Source organism: Drosophila arizonae, chromosome 3, assembly GCF_054131065.1.
Source record: "Drosophila arizonae isolate 15081-1271.41 chromosome 3, UAZ_ARI_1.0, whole genome shotgun sequence".
Taxonomy (NCBI): Eukaryota; Metazoa; Arthropoda; class Insecta; order Diptera; family Drosophilidae; genus Drosophila; species Drosophila arizonae.
Window position 1 is genome coordinate 335,035 of NC_142923.1, and position 17,014 is coordinate 352,048.

Below are 17,014 nucleotides of genomic sequence, written 5' to 3' on the forward strand. Positions count from 1 at the left end.
GGTGCCAAGCAAAAGTCATGTGAGAGAATTGCATGACCTGTCTAAATCCACATTCACATCCACATCCGTATTCGCATCCGTGTCCGTGTCCGCGTCCACATCCGCATTTGCGCTGCGCGTGATTCAATAGATTCTGCATGCCAGGCTGGCAACTGCCAACACAGTTGGGGCTGTGCCTCGGAGCAAAAAGAAATAACAACAGCTAACGACTGTTCCACTCAGGATTTACTGACTGCGAGATACCCTGTACGGGGCTCGGCTCTTCTCACGAAGCTCGAATTTGCAATGTGTGCAGGGTATAATAAACAACAACCAGAAATATATGGCTTTTCGGTTTAGCCAGAGAGCGAGAGAGGAGCAGAGGAGCGGAGCGGAGGGGGATGGGCGGCGAGGGACGGGGCAGGTTGACTGCACGTTGACCCCAATTGTTGTAGCTTGCATGAAAAATATTTTACATGCACATTTTTTATCAGCCCAAGCCTGAATTCAACTGTATCTCTGTTTGTGGGCCTGGTTGTTTTGTTTTCGCTGTTTGCACATGATTTATTGCAGCTGGGATATGCCAGGAGCTCCCTGGCTCTCTGGTGTTGATGGCCCGCAAGTTGGGAAGTTGTGAAGTGGGGCGCCAATGGGCCAATGGAGGAGGCCAATGCGTCTGTAGCTCGACCAATCTTTGATGATATTTTTTGCACTTTTATTTGCTTAGTTTTGTACCGTGTTGTTTCTGCTCTTAAAACTGAACTACACCGGGGGGCGTGTCACATTCAATTTATTTTCGAACGTTTCTGCATTTGCCAATTCAACGGTTGGCCATTCAGCGAATAATCCAACATAAACTGCTCGCATTTTATTTTCCATTTTTTCACATTTCCATTTTTAGATTTGATACCTTAAAGTAACAAAATCATATTTTCTATACATATTCCTGCATGCACTAAGTAATCATTGAGCCTCTATAGCTGCATGCTAGCTGCATTTACGTATTGTGCCTGTAATAGAGCTTAGTCATTGTAAATAATCGTTTTGTTTGGCAATGGACTCATTTCATGTGTTAGCTGAGCCTGTCATGTCATATACGATGCATATGTACATAGTCTTAGATTGACTTCGATGTCAAGCGTATGTAAAATGTTCAAATGTATAAACAATAAGACGAACATTCAACTATGCTCAGATCAATATCAGTACCAAGTTCAACAATCAACGCCATCCCAGTTTATTCAATGATCTTAACCTTTACATTTTATGCATTTGAACCACATCGACACAGGGCTCCGATCTGCCCATTTACATCTGGTATGAGAGTTACCCGGAACACATCGAGGAGGGCTACAAGGGGCGCGTGTCCCGCGTGTCGCAGGACTCGCCGTTCGGCTCCGCATCGCTTAACCTAACCAACATTCGAGAGTCGGATCAGGGCTGGTACGAGTGCAAGGTCGTGTTCCTGAACCGAGACCCCAAGCAGCATAAGAACGGTACATGGTTCCACTTAGATGTACATGCACCGCCACGCTTTAGTGTTACACCAGAGGATATTATATATGTTAATTTAGGTGAGTCCCAGCCCGAGCCCAACAACCAACAACAAATGTCAACTCATAAATAACGCTCTCGTTGCCACGATACTTCTCTCGAAGTTCTGCCCAACTGGAGCCTGAAATCCATTTGTTGGCCACGTTATGTGCTTCTATCAAGCGTCGGGCGAATGACGTTTCCTAGATTAAGCAACACTGGGTTTCCCAAGGCTCTTTTCTGCCTCTTCTGCTTCTTGGGCAGCCCGTTTCGACTGTATCAAATGGTCGGCAATTTGTTGCAGCGCCCGAATGAATCTGTCACCTTGAAATGAACTATGGGTGTATTTATGAGCAAAGGTCCTGTGCCCCCAGCAAACTGTCCGTCCTCCGTCTGTCGTCTGTCATGCGCCATAATGGTGTGAAATCGTAAAAACTGAGGTACAGCAGGCAAAGCTTTGCTATGCTGGGAAAGTGCGTGTTTGAGTTAGTTATGTGGCCTCATTTGTCATCTTTCAAATATCCCAAATACTTAACAGAATCGATAAGCCTTTGTGTGTGTGTGTGTGTGTGTGTGTGTGTGTGTGTATATGTGTGCGCAATCGCCAGTCAAATCGAATTTCCGTCGCTTAATCAAAGTTAAAATGTTTACGCTCAGGCGACATCCAAGTGGCACCCAAGACACATCGCGCAGCACACAAAACAATTCAAAAGCCAAACAAAAGACAGAGACTGCGACGGAAATGCGTCAAGAGAAAATGGCGCATAAATCAGACAGCCCTGACGCGGTTTGTCAGCCTGAGCACAGTAACAATAGCCAACAAGTAAGAGTGCTATAGTCGGGTAGAACCGACTATGAGTTATCCTATGCCCAGCGGCGTGCGTAGACTGGAATGGGGGGAGCCCAAAAGACGGATGGGGGGGGGGGGGGGGGGCTGCCAATCCTAATCGATCCATTGCCATATGCATGATGAGGTAAGCATCCCCAAGCCTGTTACACACTTTTGCACGGAAACAATATACCCTATCTATCCGCATAGAACGGGTGTTCAGGGTACAGGAAAAGAGACCGACTCGGCCCATTGTCTGCAGCAAAGTACGAGCAGCTAGTTGACAAGCATCGAGCCGAGCCGAGTCGAGCTGTATATAAAGGCATATATAGATGCGGGAGAAGGGCTAACCGGAAGTCGGGCATTGCAAATGGCATGCTGGCATGCAATTTTCTGTGCACGCTTGCAGGCCCAGCTCGACGAGTATATAAGCTGAACAATTGCCAGGCTCAGCCAGAGGCATAGGCAGAGGCACTTACCCTACTAATTTGTCGTCTCTCTGTCGTCTCTTCCGTGCATTTGTTTCTTGCAGGTGATTCAATTATACTAAATTGCCAGGCCGATGGCACTCCGACCCCAGAGATCCTTTGGTATAAGGATGCGAATCCCGTTGATCCATCGCCAACGGTCGGCATCTTCAACGATGGCACCGAGCTGCGGATCTCCACCATACGCCACGAGGACATCGGAGAATACACTTGCATTGCACGCAATGGTGAGGGACAAGTCTCCCATACGGCCCGCGTTATAATTGCGGGCGGCGCTGTAATAATGGTAAAAACCTATAAACAAACTGAACTATTTACGAAAATAATCAATCAGACATTTTAGTTGATAAACTAAAGCAAATTGAACGATTCACCTGAAACCAAATTCAAATATAGAAGTAGAAATAATGGGCCAATAGTACATACAGATCGGGCAAATACCATTGATTATAGTCAAATTGTTTATTCAAACTGTCCTAATGAATCTTAACTATTTCTATAAAATTACAAATGTACCCAAACCCCCAACCGACCCACACTCTTCCACTTTTCCACACAAAGGATAAAGCAGCACATGCTAAAAATTTGCATGCAAACTCCAAATTGAATGACGTCAATGAGCAATTTACCATAAGAGTAAGTTCCGAACACGCCTCATAATCTTTTCATGCAATCTCGTGCATAATCTTCTTTTAGAATCAGTTAAGCGCTTAAACATTTGCCAACCAACTGCTTAGTGCACGACCAGGGCCCGAGTCTAGAGCCCAATGCGAAACACAACCTAAGCATTTTCCAAAGCAAACTAATCATCCAAAATATTCTTTTCGACTTGAGTGTAAGAACAACAACACATCAACTGAGCGGCATCAGCAATACCCATCAGAGCAGATCAAACCAATCTCACCCCAGGCCCGCAATTTTCGCACGTTAAAGCCAGCCACGTCCAGACCAGCAGCCAGAAAACGCCACCAGCTCGGTTAACGGAAAAGCTTCTTTCACCCACTCCGAGTAGCGGGGCCTCACATTCGCAAAACAATCAAGCCGTGAGAGGGCCCTTCACACGAGCCAGCAGCAAAAGCAGCAAAAACAGAAAAAAGACAAAAAAAAAAAAAAAAAAAAAAAAACCGTTTCAGGCGTCTGTAGCCGACTGCCGCATTCTCTTACCGGATCCAAAGGCTGCTGAAATGGAGGGAGCTAAGCATTGATGCTCACAATTAACTATTTCAAGTACTAAATGTCGGGCTTCATCAGTGCCAACATGATGTCCGTTCATTCAGACTGAATGGCACAAGCCCAATATGCTCTTTTCGCCTACTGCACGGGTAGACAGAGACAGGTGCAAGGGTGCAACTGAGCTGCTATTCTGCTGGCCGTGCTGCCCGCATATACGCCTCGACTCGTTTTACAAGCAAAGAAAGCCAAAATAAGCACATACCAAAAGAGCCCGCCCCTAGCACACACTTGACATGGTCATTCGTCCAGTTCAGTCTCTCCTCTGTCCTTTATCTCCCTCTCTATCTTACTCTCTGTCTCTCTCTCTCTCTCTCTCTCTCTCTCTTCCTATTTACCATGTGCATACAAATAGCTCACATGTTCTCACACATACACACAAACACACACATTCGTATATGTATACTTATGTATTTTCCATGTCCGTCGTCTAAAAAGTGCTGCATACTTTTGAGGGCGCCCGCTAATGCATTTGGATTTTGGTATTTACAGTTAGCCACAAAAAAGACAAGCAGCATGCCATGTGGGCCAAAATATTGACGTCTTTAATAGTTTGAACTTTGGCCTTCCAATAGCCACGGGTCCTGTGTATAGCGATCGATATTCGGAGCAATGCAGGCATGCTCATGGCATTTTTCATAAGCTCGTTTGGGGCTGGCAACTATTTAAAGCGTGACACGCACTTGAGGGATCAATAAACGACCATAACAAACTGTGCTCAAATTAGCGAGCAATTCGGTTCGAGCGCAACCTTTTTGGGTTTGTTGCGGACCGCCTCAGCCACAAGCGCAAGCAATTCAATCGAAAACATTCGCAATCAAATCAACCCACATCAAAATAACAGTATATATCCTTTGAATACACCAAGGAGTTGGGCCGAACTGCAGTAATGCAATTACCAGATACTAAAATAGCACGGGCTCAAATGTTGTCGGTGACATTTGACTGACAAGTTGTCAATGCCAGCAGTCAGGAGCGTTTCGAGGCCATCCGTGTCATGACAGAAACAGAAATGTAATTCCTTTGGGGGAAAGAGAAGAAGAGCGAAGCAATGACGTGGAGCTCTTTAAATGTTGCTTTTAAGCAACGAGCACAGACCGAGCGTGTAGGTTAGGAAAACAATCCAGGAGAAGTTGGGAGTTGGTCAATGCCTCATTTAGGAATGTCCTCACTCACCGTTGATAGACATTCAGACAGCTCCTTGTCTATTGTGGATCTAAAAATATGTTATTTATCTTGCATTTGCATTTGCTCTTGTTTCCGTTAGGTGCCGCCCACCAATCAAACGAAACTCGAGGGCGAAAAAGTGATATTCTCCTGCGAGGCTAAGGCCATGCCTGGCAACGTGACGGTGCGTTGGTTCCGAGAGGGATCTCCCGTTCGGGAGGTGGCCTCGCTGGAGACGCGCGTCACGATTCGGAAGGACGGCTCGCTGATCATCAATCCCGTCAGCGCGGACGATTCGGGGCAATACTTGTGCGAGGTGACCAACGGCATTGGAGATCCACAGAGTGCTTCGGCATACCTCAGTGTCGAATGTGAGTTTCCCCAACAGGTGTAGAGAGCAAGCAACTAATGTTCCGAAAACCTTCTTCTCTTGATGCGCAGATCCTGCCAAAGTGACATTCACGCCAACCGTGCAGTATCTGCCTTTTCGTCTAGCCGGCGTCGTGCAGTGCTACATCAAATCGAATCCGCAGTTGCTGTACGTCACATGGACGAAGGACAAGCGCCTGCTGGAGCCGTATCAAATGAAGGACATTGTGGTAATGGCCAACGGCTCGCTGCTCTTCACGCGCGTTAACGAGGAGCATCAGGGACGCTACTCTTGCACACCCTACAACGTCCAGGGCACACAGGGCGACTCGGGCACGATGGAAGTGCTGGTGCGCAAGCCTCCAACATTTACCGTAGAGCCGGAGACGCTCTACCAGCGCAAGGTGGGCGACAGCGTCGAAATGCACTGCGATGCAGTCGAAGCGGAGGGCACCGAACGGCCTACCATCAAGTGGCAGAGGCAGGAGGGCGAGCAGCTGTCTGACTCGCAGCGCAACCGCGTGAAAATTTCCGGCGGCAACATAACCATAGAAAATTTGCGCCGCGAAGACTTCGGGTACTACCAGTGCGTGGTCTCCAACGAGGTGGCCACGCTGATGGCCGTCACGCAGCTGGTCATCGAGGGCACGCAGCCCCATGCGCCCTACAACATTACGGGTAAGGCCACCGAGTCCTCTATAACGCTGCAGTGGATGCCCGGGTACAGCGGCGGGTCCGAGTACAAGCAGGACTACACCATTTGGTACCGCGAGGCAGGCGTCAATGACTGGCAGACGATATCCGTGACCCCATCTGGCAGTACACAGGTGACCATTAATGGCTTAGCCTCCGGCACCAGCTATGAATTTCAGGTGGTCGGTCGCAACGTCCTTGGCGATGGGATGATGAGCAAGGTCATGACGGTGCGAACCTTGGGTGAGTACCGTGCCAACTCCTTAGCTACCTGATAAGCCCTGTTTGGTTGCTTTGGTTACTCTCCCAGTTCTTTTTTGGTTGACTTTTGGTTTCAAATGTTGCTCTGCATTCTGCACATTAATCTCACTTGAAAACTTCTGCACTTTATTGAGACGTGCAGTCTCTCAGTTAATCTGGATTGGCTCTAACATAACGCTCTTGTTTTTCTCTCGTTTTCTTCTCTTTTCTCACGATCTCCATCGAACCAAAACCAAAACGCTACTCGTATTAACTTTCTCATACTAATCATGCGCAAAAATCAAATCAAATGCCAAATCGCGCATTGAATTTTGAATTTTTCTCGCTGCTCTCCACAAGGCAAAAATTCAAATTCAATAGAAGACGCTCCGGCAGCGCCACGTAATGTCAAGGCTGCAACACAACCGCCCGATCACTTATTTCAGCCAATGCCAGACGAAGCTGGTAAGATAACAAACAAAATTAGTGAAGTACATTAGATATAAAAAAAAATATAAAAAACAAAGCAAAACACGTGTAACTCCAACATGAGGTATTCCCGATTGAGAATGGAAATGCAAACACAGCGTAATGAAAACGTATCCAAATCCACGCTAACAGTTATTCGCGTATACAAGAGAGAGGGCGAAGGAATAAGACGGCAACGTAAACTGGCTCCATCATTAAAGCCTAGGCTCATGCTATAGGGTAGCTCGCTCTGCGGGCTGGGCCACAAAAACATTGTGAAAAATTTACTCAATCTTCGGGGCTTACAGCGAGGAAGATGGCAGCGATAAAAATGGTTTTTGTATTGCAGCCATTTATTATATTCTGAGGCTAACGTGCCACTCCGCTGCATGTGCCACAAATAGAAACACCCTCAAAAAAGGCACTTTCAATCTGTGCGGCTCACAGCGAGTACTTAGCCGGTTGCAAACGAAAAAACAACAATTAAATATTCAGAGCAATTATACACAGCGAGCAGGAAAGTTAGGCAAATGGACGTACCTTCTACGAGCCGTAAACTCCGACCCCCTGCACCGCCCCAACAGCACTTTTCGGCTTTGCCCCCGTTATCGCGGCGGCAGAGGCACGCCCCAAAATTCACGTCGAGTCGCCCCTGGGGCATAAGTCGGCACATGTGCGTCCCTTCCATCCTTTACAGAGGCCATGCTGGAATGTGAATATTATATTTTCATGTTGCACTCTCAGTCAGGTGTAGCCGTAGCCCGTGTAGCTGTAACTGTATAGTATGTGTAGGCGTGGCCGTGGATGGCTGTGGGTCTGTAAGGTAGCTGCTGCTCTGGCAACGTAATTAAAACAGTTGGTCGCTCATTTAATTATTTAAATTAATTGAACTGTTTTTACAATTGTGCGACGCGTAGACAATGAGAAACACACACACAGACACAGACACACGCACGACTTCACACATAGACATACACACACAGAGAGAGAGGCAATGCTGCGTGTTGTCATTTTGTTGTTTCGTGTGTCACAGGTCGTGCGGTCGATATGACAACGCCCACTCCAACAACAACAACAGCAACAACACGAACGAACTACAACAACACGACTACCTGCTGGGTGGCGTAATTTAAACAAGCATATTACCAAATGTCGAGCCACATTTAACACACGGGCAGACTTGCAGACGGCCAGACAAGAATTATATGCCCCTCCCCCATTCCGACCCCCTCTCTGTCCCACTCTCAGTCCTCCTCTCTCACACTCACTCCACACCGCTAAATGCGGCTGTGTAGGTGCGGCAATTTGAATACCATCGTCGCTGCGTGTTTTTCCAACCGCTTTGCGATAATAGTTAATTTTTTACTTTACTCTGTCCCGCGCACTTTGCGCCGCACTTGTCTCTCCCCACCTTCATCTCCCTCTCTCTCGCTCTCGCTGTCGCTCTGTCTGTGTCTTGCTACCTACGTTTTTATTCTCCTTTTCTGTCTCGCTCCTGTATTTTACATAAAACACTAGTTAGCTCCCACCACCCCCGAACACACATACACACTCATACGCACTCACACTTACACAGAGAAGCACGCACACCCACACACATATACACATACACATACACATAGGCAGAGACCTGCATACATATGTAAGTGTTTTCCCCATTTAGCGAATTTATTATACTCGTATTAGAGTCCCTTTTCTGTTGCTGTGTTTGTGTCCCTGCGTGTATGTATGTAGCTATATATATATGTATATATGTATATGTATGTATGTATATACATATCTCGGTGCGTTAGCGCACGCGTATGTTAAACAATAATACCACCAACAACAACAGCAGCAGCAACAGCAACAACAACAATAACAAAACCAACAACAACAATAGCAATCACAATAACAATAGCAATGGCAACAGTAACAACAACAGCAACAACAGCGACAATAACAGCAACAGCAACAGCAACAACAACGATAACTAACAGCAAACGTGTTGTGTGTTGTGTTATGCAACCCTGGATTTCGTGTACGTGTGTACCTTTGGCGCTTGTAGCGAAACACCTACAAAACCATCCATCCACACCCACCATACATACACACACACACACACACATACACTCACACACACACCCACACACTCGCACATTCTCACACACTCACACACATGCATACAGAAATACACTCACACACCCACACACGCTCTCTACCGCCTCATTTAAAAAACAGCAACCCGGGCTAAACACCGAGCTGCAGGGCCGCCATCAACTACAACAACAACAAGAACAACAACTACTACAACTACAACAACAACAATAGCAACGATACCAACGAAAATGTAAACGAAAACGAAAATAACTGCAACAACTGTCATTAACATCGCCGCAGAAATAACAAACAGCAATATTATTTCTTTCTTTTCTCGTTTCTTTTTACCTTTTTTGTGCTTTTACTTCTGCTCTTTTAGTGTTTTCTTTTAATTCGTATTCGTTACTCTCTCTTTTTTTCGCTCCTTTTTTAATCGTGCATATAACGTCAGCGGTGTTAACCGACGTCTGTCACTATATACATATGTGTGTGTATGTGCGTGTGTGTGTGGGTGTGGGTGTGCGTGCATGTGTGAAGCGTGTCGCGGGCTGCCTTGTTGAATTCCTCGCTTAAAAATTAATAACAACGCAGACGGGTGGCAGCGCCAGCGCCAACGACAGCAACTGCGGCACTTGAGCGAAGAATTGAACATTTTCTTGCTGGTATTCGAGAAAAACATAGTTAAAGACAAAACATGAAGAAGAAGAAGCAGAAGAGAATGGGCATCCACCGACCACACGGAACTCGCTCACGAACCGCAGCAATCAAATTGTGTGTTCCGATTTGCCAAGCGTCAAGGAACTGATCGTCCCATATCGATAGGTATCACTGTAGCCAATATCTAAACTTGGTGACTCAGCTCGACTTACTCGAATAGACTGACGGACGGATAAGAGGAGCACTAATATACTCTACTCGTTTCGTGGACAAGTATGGAAACAAAGCAGCAGCAGGAAATGCATGTCAAGGCTGATAACGTTTTATACATACACTTACACACACACTAGCCCTACACACACACATACACACACACACGCACATACGTATTCCCTTGCGAATTTATGAATATTCAATGCATTTCACTGTCATAATTGCAGAGCACCAGCTTTTTGCTGTTGTTTGGCCCTGTGTTCAGTTACCAACATTATTCGCACATTTTTTATGCCCGCAAAAGTAATTTTCCGTTTTACACACAGCATACACGCGCATACCCTAACCTTGTGCTGGGGTGGCATTTAATAAGTATTTCAGTATTTCCACCTAGCCTGCCGCCCAGCCAAACTAATCGATTATTTTATGAGTTGGTATTTCAGTGGCTTTCAAGGAGCTGGGCTCTCTCTCCCCCCTCTGTACTGACGACTCCCGGGTACGGGTGCGGCCAGCCAATCCTATTTGTAGCTACTTGATTACACACACATATGCCTGTAGTATATATACTCTGATTTTAATATCGGTTTTTGGTTTTTTGGTTCTCGCACTGTACCTCCTAAATGTGCACACACTATGTTTTATATATTGCACTCTTATATTCTTTATCTCGGTTTCTGCAGGTGTTTGACTTTAGTTGTTAAGTCTGTTGATTTTGATTTTGATTTTGTTTTTGTTTTGTTGCTTTATTTGTGTTTGTTTCTGTTTTACTTGCAGACCCCTTAGCCTATTTCGATATATACTTTCATACCGATTCGCGAGGCAAGATAGTTTATTCACCGCCCAAGTTGAGATCGGAAGGTACTCGTATTATTATCAATTTATTCAAATATATTTCTCGTATGTTTTTTCAGTTACTCGTACAGACTTCATTTGTAGGTGCATACCATATATGCGGATCTTGGCGTCATTCGAAGTTCCAGTGCTGCCAATTTAGCCTTTCTTGAGACAACTCTATTGATAACAAATATTATTTAGTATTTAGTATGCCAAAATTACAATTGAAATCAGAGCTTAACTCTAGTTTCGATTCCATTTGTCCAATTCTTACTAGGCAGCATTGGTTTGGCTCTCAGCTGCCTTTTAGCTGGCTTTCAGCTGCCTGCTTCCTGTTCCGTACTGCCTGCTCCGTACTCCTTCTGGTGGAGTGTAACTTTCAGCTCTCAACGTCCGTTGCAAGCTCTTAGGCAGCCGTGGGGTCAAAGTGCGCACTCGTTGTGCTCTGGCATTGTTTACAATGACATTTTACGGCTGTTGCAAGTCGTGCCTCAATGCGTGCCTGTGTGTGTGTGTGTGTGTGTGTGTGTGTGTGTGTGCTTGTGTGTGCGTACCTTTTAATGCGCTTAAGTAATGCCTTTTACGAGTATTTCCTTGCAGACTGCAGATTTACAGCCGCTAACTCAGCCCACTTTGTGGGCCGCTTGTGCCGGATAAGCCTCTGATGCTGGCTGCTGGCTGCTGGCTGTGCCAGTGCCAAAGCCAACTTGCTGCAGCCATAAATAACATTTACTCGCCCTTCTACATCTCTGACTATCTCTCTCTATCTCTCTGTGTATTTGTGTGTGTGTGTATGCGTGTACCCGTGTACCCTGTCTACCCTTGACATTTTTACGGCCGACCCACACTCGGCCGGTCTCATTTAGGCCCATGGCAGTCTTCCCCATTACATTTTTCTCTTCTTTTTTTATTATGTTTGTCACCTGTCTCGTTTATATTTTGTCAAATCTGGGGGTATATTTATCATCATGACAGGGAAAGTGGAGAGGACATGGGATGCCGAGGCATGGGTGGCAAAACTCTTGTGCTCATTTGTGCAGCCGGCGCAGGCCGTTCTATGCGCATAATCAACTTTTGATATATGCGCTTTTAAATCTCTCGTGTGCTCTCTTTAAAAGCATCTCTAATTAACATATATGCATAAATAATAACCGCAGCAGCAGCAGGATCATCACACTTTTTTTCTAGCTAACGTAAATGGCTAGCACTTATTGCCCGACTTTAGTGTTTTGCTGGAGTCCCCCAATTAAAATAGCTGTTACACTTTAAATACAATTGACACATAAATATTAAAATATGAAAATAGTAATGCGGCAAGTGCAGGACAAACCAGTTTAGTGGTAAACTCAATGTTTTGAATATAAAACGCTGTACTAGGTGAACATCTCACTTTCGCACCAGATGAATGCAAGTCTATCATCATGTGAGCAAAAACCCTTTGTAAGTGGGTGTCACTAAACAAATGTAAATGAACTAAAAGGGAAAACTAAGACAAATGACTAAACAACGTATAGTCCAATAAAAGTGTTAGTTAATAAGCAAAAACTAAATTTATACAATCAAATTTTTCCTTTACACTAATACGATATCCTTTCATTTGACAGGCCCGAAACCTGGACCGCCTCGCAACGTGTCCGTGACGGAGATTTCGAACGGTTTCCTCATCACGTGGCAGTCGCCGTTGGAGCGCGCGCACATTGTCAAGTTCTATACCATTAAATATCGCACGGATGCGGAGTGGAAGACGTTGAATCGGGGCCAAATACGGCCGGAGGAGACGCAGTATCTGGTGAAGAACCTGGTTGGCGGTCGCACCTACTATTTCCGCGTGCTGGCCAACTCGGAAAAGTCGTACGAGTCGAGCGATGAGGTGAAATTCCCAGTGCCGGCGCGTGTCAAACATAAAGCTATAACAGCCGGCGTCGTTGGGGGCATCCTGTTTTTTATTGTTGCGATCATTTTATCGGTTTGTGCCGTAAAAATTTGCAATAAACGTAAACGACGAAAACAGGAAAAAGGTAACACAGGCCAAATGCTGTATACACACAAGCACACTTGAAATGGTTTTTAATGATAATTGATTATCATTGCGAGTGATGACAGATGACAAGTGACAATAATAATGATCATGCTGATGATGATGATGATGCTCTTGTTGTTGTTGTTGTTGTTGTTAATGATAGCAATTATATTCGCTCAGCTAACTAACTAACTAATGCTATTTACTATACAAACACATTAACTACTAACTGCCTACAACTACTTGCAACTAACTAACGAATAACGAGTACCGAGTATCGAGTATCTAGTATCGATACCTTTTCCCATTGGATAGACATTGGCAATTGGCCCCACGATTACTCGCTCTTAATTGACTTTTAATAACTTGCCTAAATGCTCGCTTGATTGGGCATTAAATGCAAATTGAATAAGTATTTCGTTTAATTAAGATCAATTCGTGCTTGAAGCAATTGCAAGTTTGATTCAGTTTCCTAATTTCTCGGCTTACCACATTGGCAAAATTTCGACAGCAACAATGCATTGCAAATTGAATTGAATTAGTTTGTTTACCTCACCGAAAGCGAAAGCGAAGCAAGTGTAAAGTAAATATGAAAGGCATTTGATACTTAATTAACAACAACTATGCCTGTGCGAATAGCTTTTTCGTTTTGATTTTCTTTTCCGTTGTAGTTGTGCAAGTCAAATTGAGCGAAGTCTCTCTGTAAATACCAGTAAAATGCTTAAGTATCCTTTCAGTTACTCTGATTTCATTTGCTTAGCCTTAGTTTATTTTATTAAATGTTCCTTTTTGGTATCTTTGAACCTGTCCGTCCTGTTGTATTGAACCCATCCGACTTTTATCGAGATTCCCTTTCCGTATGGACATTTTTACTTTCTCAACTTTTTATTTACTAAAAGCAAATGATTTTACCCATGCTGACCCAAACCAACCCCCGCCACCAAGCATATTGATATAAGCCTCCAGATTGAGTTCGTATATATGTTCTTTCTTAACGCATGCTCGTATAACTAGCTGTTGGAAAACTTAGTGGTAAAGTCAACCCCAAAACAAGCCTGCAACATAGAGGGGAAAGCCGCAGTAGAGGACGAACAGACTTTTCGATCGAAGGGGGGACTCAGCTTTAAGTCTGCTTTCAATCTGGGAGTTTTGATTTACTGATTGAATAACATTTATACTTAATTTCGGTTCGACTTATCGTTTAGTTAAGTTCGTTTGTTTGGTAAAACCTTCACACACTTACACAACACAAACAACAAAAGTCTAAAGTCAAAGAGATTAACAAAATTTCGCATTTGAAACAGATTAATGCAGCATACCACTAAAAGTAATAATTATTTAGTTGCCTTATTGTTTCACGAAAGACCTCTAAGACGAATTACAAATTGCAAATTACAAATGAATAGAGAAAACGTTAAAAATGTTGAAAGCCAAGGTCAGGCACAAACACCTTTATCAAAAAGTTATTTATGTGCATGTTCTTGGCCAAATCGTCGTTGTTTCTGCCCAGGGCTGAGTTCATGTCGGATAAAGGTGTTTGCAGTGTTTAGAGAGTATTGATCGATATCTATATATATGGAACTACTATATATATAGCGCAATACTGGGCAGACGTTTTTTGTAAACAATTCACGCACAAAGATGGTAAAATAAGGCCCACAATCGATGGCGACGAGCCAAAATGAATGCAAGGACTAGCTCTGAGCATCAAATGATCGCGCCATCAATAGATGAAGCACTCTTTGAATGCATCGACCGCATTTGAATGCACAAACCCGGAGATTTTGAGCCAGGGTGGCCAATTTGGCCCCTCTGTGTGTTCCCTTGAGTTGGTCATTATCTCGTTTGTCCATTCAATTTGCCTGGCACATGCAGCGACCCCTCTCACTCTCTACTGAGAACCAATTCGCTACCCAACTAAGCCCCCTGCAACGTCAAAGCAAAGCAAAGCAAAGCAAAGCAAAGCAAAGCGAAGCAACTGGGTAAGTTTTTCAAAATCATAATAAATCGATGTCGTGTGTGCAACAACAGATTCCGAGCTGTAATAAACAATCAAACTAAAGGTTATTTTCAGAGAACTAACAAGTGTTACCTCCCACCTCTTACCTCTTAAGAAACACTAGTTTATCACACTGACATCCATTTCATACAAAATTGTGTACCTACTCTGCCAGGGCCTATCGTATCTCACGTTCTCAGTGAATATTAAGCTCATCCATTATCAAGCGTTTATGTATTCTATTCTATTTAACATCCAACCAAACAACCAATCACACTTTCTTAAGTATCCGAAAAGCACCCACAACAGGCGGCACCGCAAAACTCATTTCACGGTCTTCATAATTATGTACTTGATGTCAATAGTAAAGAACAAAAAACTCACTCAACACATTACACTCGTTTATCTGAACTACTTTGAATCATGTTGTGTTCGGCTGTCCCAGTTGCTGGTCGAACTTTCGGCCGACAATGTGGGCAGCCTTCCTTTTAGCCTTTTCCTTTCACGGTTTCCCTTATCGTTTCTCCTTTTGTCATCCGTTTTTTGTTGAAGTTTACCATAATGTCAACTCGTTTTTCGTTCGTCTATGATTTGCAAACAGGCTTACATACATTTGGTTCTCAGTAACTTCTTTTCGTTGGCACTACTATCAAACTGACCCATTCAAAAGCCATTTCATGTGTCATTGTTTTTTTTTCCAACATTTCGTAGCCCGATCCTAAATAAAATACTGCGAAAAGCACATGCTATGCATAGTTATGCATACGTATGAATACTCGTATAGGCGCATATATGTACTGTCCGGGAAGTGGGGTATACAATACATACATTATAGTATCGTATGTCGTATGGGCTATATGCGCACTCGAACCGTAGTCATAGGCAACGACGACGAATCCGACTTGCCCCACCTCGCAGGCTTCCACCTAATCCCAGCCAAATTAGTTTGTCCAGCTACCTAATTGGATGTCTCTTTGACCGTGCATATGTAATTGCTAGCCACAAATTAGCTACTAAACTGAACCTACAATAAAACTAACAATTGCATAGCATAGTTTGTGCGTAGCTTGCTTAGTCTAGCCTCTATCGGTGTGTGGGTATATTGCCTGTACTCTAAGTAATCATCTATTAACCTGCTAAATTTTTAAACTACATTCATACGGCAACAGCGACAGCGCCAGTGACAGTGGAATATCTAACAGCCACAGCACACTCTTTGTTGTTGTTGCTGTTGTTGTTGTCACTGATGCTGCTGGCTGGCATGCAAATTGGCATAACGACCGTGTACCTACGTGTGTATGTGTGTGTGTGTGTGTGTGAAATCTGAGTACCGACCCATTCCAGTCTATGTACAACTCTTGGTACATTTGGGTACACGCTTAGATACGTCAGTACCCACCTGGATGAGCCAACCCAGTCAATGTACGCATAGGTACATTTTGGTACACTTTCAGAGCAGATCCGACGGAATGCCAGTCGAGGCACGTTATGCCAGTTTGCGCTAGTTTTCAGCTGGCCCAAAGCGCAAGGGTACTCGTATTTAATATACCTACATACATACATATGTACATCGTGTGTACGTATATGCATTCATATGTGGACAGCGTATTGTGTAAATGGTAGTGGATGCGTCTGTATATGTGCCTGGCTCGCACTGGCGCACATATACACACGCGCTCGTAAATATAGTGTGTGCTTGGTAGCTGCTGTACGTATTTTATTTACCGGATAGGATGGCTCACGCTGCACGCCAAATTAATTGTAGAAATTATACGTTTACAGAGTTCAACATGGTAGCTTGCAGGATAACAGATGCTCGTAACATTGCAGCCAATAATCATCATTTGCACAATCGCAGTACGGGCTCCATATCCTCTGGTCAAGTGCCTTTAAAAAAGTGAGTACTCCGCCCCCAGTCTAGGCCGTATCCGAATATGCATACATATATATGAAGCTCTCCTATGAGTCCACGATATAACAGATAACTAAATAAATACATCTAAATTTTCCAACTGTCTCATGCGCCCACTAAACCAACTAAAAACCAAACACTGATTGGCCTCTGCCATGCACCTACTACATCTACTTGAACTACTTCTACTCCTTCCACTGCTCTTGCTGCTACCAATAGCAATACTGAACACTATCGTGATTATGAAAGCGTTTTTATAGTTCCAGGTCCATCCTGTCATAATCAAAATCGTAAGCAATGTTTT

At 44.2% G+C, this 17,014-nt stretch overlaps 1 protein-coding gene across 16 annotated transcripts in view; it reads left to right on the forward strand.

Annotated features, from left to right (window-relative positions):
- tutl (immunoglobulin superfamily member turtle) overlaps positions 1-17,014 on the forward strand; it is a 43,554-nt gene that overhangs the window by 21,721 nt on the left and 4,819 nt on the right. For 7 of the 16 annotated variants that reach the window (XM_089465807.1, XM_089465806.1, XM_089465803.1 and 4 more), the window contains exons 5-12: positions 1,271-1,553; positions 2,874-3,115; positions 3,391-3,465; positions 5,327-5,597; positions 5,668-6,531; positions 6,889-6,993; positions 12,384-12,797; positions 16,581-16,695. In XM_089465807.1, coding sequence (XP_089321933.1) covers positions 1,271-1,553; positions 2,874-3,115; positions 3,391-3,465; positions 5,327-5,597; positions 5,668-6,531; positions 6,889-6,993; positions 12,384-12,797; positions 16,581-16,695 — 2,369 coding nt within the window. Of the gene's footprint in view, positions 1-1,270; positions 1,554-2,873; positions 3,116-3,390; positions 3,466-5,326; positions 5,598-5,667; positions 6,532-6,888; positions 6,994-10,719; positions 10,804-12,383; positions 12,798-16,563; positions 16,696-16,929; positions 17,001-17,014 lie in introns of those variants that run through there. The other 9 variants (XM_089465815.1, XR_016269497.1, XM_089465810.1 and 6 more) reach the window with 9 other exon arrangements.